General features: G+C 42.0%; 1 protein-coding gene across 1 annotated transcript; it reads right to left on the bottom strand.

Annotated features, from left to right (window-relative positions):
- Positions 1-1,145: 1,145 nt before the first annotated feature.
- On the bottom strand, positions 1,146-3,515 carry LOC129822750 (transcription factor Sox-17-alpha-A-like). The gene is made up of 2 exons (XM_055881133.1): positions 3,036-3,515; positions 1,146-2,510 (listed from the first exon to the last, which is right to left on the bottom strand). The coding sequence occupies exons 1-2, from the start codon at positions 3,331-3,333 to the stop codon at positions 1,621-1,623; spliced, it is 1,188 nt and encodes a 395-aa protein (XP_055737108.1). The 5' UTR covers positions 3,334-3,515; the 3' UTR covers positions 1,146-1,620.
- Positions 3,516-4,796: the final 1,281 nt, after the last annotated feature.

A 4,796-nucleotide genomic window follows, 5' to 3' on the forward strand; every position in this document is an offset into this window, starting at 1 on the left:
CATCATCATTATGTCCGTGGGAAGGACAGGGAATATTTACCTTGAGATCCAACCTCTGCTTGTGTTACATAGGAGAAATGTCAAAACACTGGACATGAACAAAGTGGAGGAATATACGCCTCTGGAAAATGCTTCCTCTGAAGTACTAAAAATGGATTCTGGGGTCAGGGTGCTTGACACCTCGAAGAAGAACCTCGTCCTTTCAAAAGGAACATCTTTATTTATAAAATGGTACACACAACTATAAATATATAGGAATCGTTGTCTTGATGTGCTTAACACCTTCCTCATCCATTCCACATCAAATGTCCATATACTTTATCTGTTTTCTGAATTAATCCATGCTATGAAAAACACACAGTATACCTCTTATTTGGCTATAAAAAATATATATTTGTATAAATATGTTTAGTCCTATTGTACGACTCTCCATTATTTAGCATAGGTGTAATAAATACACAAATATTGAATTGTCTCTGCCATTAGTCAGGGGAGACTAAATCATTTAGAGACAGGATATCCGGGACATAAACTGTGCTTCCATGCTGCAAAAACAAGGCGTCATTTGTAAGTCAAACCCTGAGATCACCGCTATTCTAACCGGGGCAGGAAGCCGGACCAGAGCCTTCCACTGTGGACTAACTCTGTTGCCCGTTGAGCTGCTCCACAATGTTCCATAACGCGACCATCAGTTTATTCACCATGTATGTGTTTTCTTGAGAATATACAAAGCATTCAAATATAATATGTATTGTCTATCAAATGTGAGCAGATGGCTGTGAATTGTAGGCCTGTGGAGGATTTGTTAAATGTAAAAATGATCAGATACATGTTCCTAATATTGTTGTGAAACTAATCTAGGCTAGCACTAATGTCTATACAGTATAAGAATAAGTGATCTATCTTATGGATAAAAAAACGGTTTCAACAAATTTGATTATTAATAACATAAAACACAAGTGTAGGTCTATAACCACTTCAACTGATGTTAACATTGATTCAAATAAACAATGAAAACATTGTATTAATAACTATATGGTTACTTATTACCAAGGTGCATTGATATAATAATTGGTGTAATGCTGTATTTCAACAACAAAAATGTAGGGTAAAGTAATTCAAAAACATAAAACAGTAAAGGAACATATATTTTGGTTCAAAACTTTATTTTTCAAAAGTGTAAAAGTATAAAACAGCTATACATAAAACGTTCAAATAGTAACTGTACATTATTTATTATCAGAAAATGTATTTATGTTCCTCTTCAGAACAAAAAGAAAATACAAACCAATGTGTGAACAGTCATCATTACAATTCAGATGTCATACTATGGCTTCTTAGCTCATACAGTGATACACATTGAACGCCCTTCACACAAAAAGAAAATAACATACTGAATTTGAACCCTCAAATTAAAGAGATCCCACTGTTCCCACGGGCCTTCAATTGTAACAGAATGAAAGAGAAAGACATAGAGAGAAACGGAGACAGGGAGGGAGAGAGAGAGAGAGAGAAAGAGAGAAGACAGAAATAGTGACAGGAGACAGAAAGAGACATTTGAGGTCAGGTTATGTGCTGTAATAGCTTCAGTAGTAGATCGAGACAGGGAGGACCAGGAGGTTAGGAGGTGTAGTTACAGTAGAACACTGTGCTGGCATCAGAGAGCACAGAGGATATCAGGCTCTCAGGTCCCTGCATGTTGGCCTCATGTGCCCCATACGACAGGCCTGTCATGTCCCCAGGTCTGGAGGAGCTCAGGTACTGTTCAAACTCACTCCGGTCCACCTCACCTATCAGCTCTGATGGATGCATCTGCTCCACCTGGTCTGCTGGGTGGGAGTCTGGGGGAGGGGAGCGCTGTCCTGTCCCATGTCCTGGGTGTCGCTTGGGGTGACTGGGGCTACAATGTTGGCTGTAGTACATAGCCAATTGGTTGAAGGAGGGGGGCATGGGGCCAGCCTGGTGGCCTTGCTGCTGCTCAGTGGGGGAGGAGAGGTGTCTGTGGAGAATGTGGTTGGCGTGCTGGTTGGAGTGAGGGTCCTGAGGTGTGTACTCTGCCCCCTGGGAGTGGTAGGCGTACGCAGGCATCATGTGGCACTCCTCCTGAGAGTGGCCGGAGAAGAACATGGAGTCTGATTCCACGGCATCTAGTGGGGAGGTGTCGGGGGTGGGCAGGCTGTAGGGTTCGTAGGAAGCCCCCCCGAGGGCCTGGGCGTCGCGGTAGTGGCCGAGGGACTGAGTCGACACCTGGTAGCCATGCTCGTGGTGGTAACCCAGCCCCAGGCCCTCCATACACACTCGGCCGTCCCCACCCAGGGAGGTGCTCTGGTGGTCGGACACACCATGAACCAGGAACCCTGAGTCCAGACGCTTAATCCTCTTCACCTGCTTCCTCCGCCGGGGTCGGTATTTGTAGTTGGGGTGGTCCTGCATGTGCTGGACCCGGAGCCTTTCAGCCTCCTCTACAAAGGGGCGCTTCTCGGACACAGGAAGGGCTTTCCACGACTTCCCTACAGATCAAGAACAGAGCTCATATGAGTCATATGGCGGCATCAGGCATGCAGACTGGTGGTGTTCCAAAATAGCTAATTGCCAATTTAGTAACAACAGGAGAACACTGATTTCATAACATGATAACATTACTATTATTATTGATCAAAAGCAGTAATCGTTGTAATTAGTTCATTTGGAAATTATATTAGTTACTTACTCTATATTTGAATGGCCAAAGTAAGGGCAGATAGTTTCCATAATGTGCTTTTTCATGAAAATGTGTCACTACACAAATACTACAAACCAAAATCATTGACGTAGGCTACAATAATATTTATCATATTTATTGTAAAATAAATTCATTATGCTTTCACGTGACAACAACACACTGTTTAAAATAACAATAATTCACTAAGGATTTCGTCATGTATATATAAAAAATATATATATATTAAAGAAATACACATTGGTCTTTATAAATATCATGGAAGTAACAGGCTCACATAATCAATTAAGCCTACTTTATAATTGTATTGTCTTACCCAACATTTTGCTCAACTCCGCATTGTGCAGGTCAGGATTTTGTTGTGCCAGTCGTTTGCGCTCATCCTTTGCCCACACCATGAACGCATTCATGGGTCTCCGGATCCGCGGCTCAGTCTTTCCACGGTTCTGGTTCCCGGAGCTGGTAGCGCACGACTCGCTCTTCACTTTGGTGTCCCCGAGAGGGCTCAGGGGGTCTGCCCACTGACAGTGTCCCATTCCAGGCATCATGACTGACATCGCGCACCTAGGCTGGGTCTGATCGTCACTGGCGTAACCCGCATCCGGACTACTCATCTCTGTTCTATCGACACCAACCGCAGCAACTCGCACAAAAAAACACACAAAAAAACAGAAGTGCCCCTAGCTGTACAGATATAAAAATGAATGTTAACGCAAGAGTAACGATTCCAAACTGAATGGGAAATATCCGTCACTTTTAGATAACAGCCAGGAGCTGACTAAACTAGAGCTGACTATTTTACCCTGAGGGGGATACTATAAGAGCACAGGCAACCAATCAACATAAAGGTGGGAGTGCCCACCCCTGAGGCGCAAAAAGTTTGAAGTAACCGCCTTCCAGCCTTATTGGGAGCACGATACCACCCATGGAGACAAGCACTGTCATCTATGCATAATACAAGCAACACATTAGGTGCCCAAACACAGTTCAAGATTAAACAGACGGAATATTGCTATTGTGCATTTTGGAGTTATGATTAAATTAGAACATATTGCGTTCGTGAAATAAACACCACAAAATCATTTGGGATACATCATTCTAAAAGGATATGGGAAAATAATTTGTCCTACAGTCTATCAAATTTAGCAAATATCAAATAATTAATATTCGAAAAAGTCAACGTTAATGCACACAAACGTTTGAATTCAACTAAAATGTTGCTTTGGTGAGAGACTTTCTCCATTGCTCATGCACCATCACTTTCAAATCTTATTTTCCAGTTTTAGATATTTTTATATCACTTCCCACCTCTAAGTTTTAACTCTGCCTTAAAGTATATTTTATTCTCACTGTTATTCAGATGTAAACCTAATACACATGGACTATCTCATCTGTAGGCCTATTGGGATGATGGATTTGGTAACTGGAAGTTCTAAAGCGCAGATTTACGCATCATTTTGACGGTCTGCCAGCGTTCAAAGAAATTGACTGAGGCTGGATGTGAATGATGTTAATAACAAAAAGCGTTCATAAAAATTCTTAGATGGGGACACATTTGCAAACAGTCGAGATGAAATAAACACCCATTTATCGGCCTTTGTTGTCTGAAGAGAAGCGCCGGACAGGGGCCACAGCTAGGGGACACAAGGGCCGTCTATAGTGGTGAAAATTGGTTCTCACTCTTCAAGACCGAGCAAATAAAATAAAATAAAATGTTATTTGTCACATGCGCTGAATACAACAGGTCTACACCTTACAGTGATATGCTTACTGCAAGCCCTAAACCAACAATGCAGTATCTAGAAAATAACTTTAAAAAAAGTATGAGATAAGAATAACAAATAATAATAGAGCGGCAGTAAATAACAATAGAGGGGCGATACACAGGGCGTACCGGTACAGAGTCAATGTGCACTCTCGAGGTAATTGAGGTAATATGTACATGTAGGTAGAGTTATTAAAGTGACTATGGATAAATAATAACAGAGAGTAGCAGCAGCGTAAAGGAGGGGGGGGGGGGGGGCAGTGCAAATAGTCTGGGTAGCCATTTGATTAGCTGTTCAGGAGTCTTATGGCT

The sequence above is a fragment of the Salvelinus fontinalis genome, chromosome 25 (genome assembly GCF_029448725.1).
Source record: "Salvelinus fontinalis isolate EN_2023a chromosome 25, ASM2944872v1, whole genome shotgun sequence".
Classification (NCBI taxonomy): domain Eukaryota; kingdom Metazoa; phylum Chordata; class Actinopteri; order Salmoniformes; family Salmonidae; genus Salvelinus; species Salvelinus fontinalis.

Excerpts from the sequence above, each read along its gene's own strand:
- LOC129822750 (XM_055881133.1), bottom strand. The coding sequence starts at position 3,333 with ATGAGTAGTCCGGATGCGGGTTACGCCAGTGACGATCAGACCCAGCCT. Across the intron at positions 2,511-3,035 it reads GGAGTTGAGCAAAATGTTGG|GGAAGTCGTGGAAAGCCCTT; the intron begins GTAAGACAATAC and ends CTTGATCTGTAG.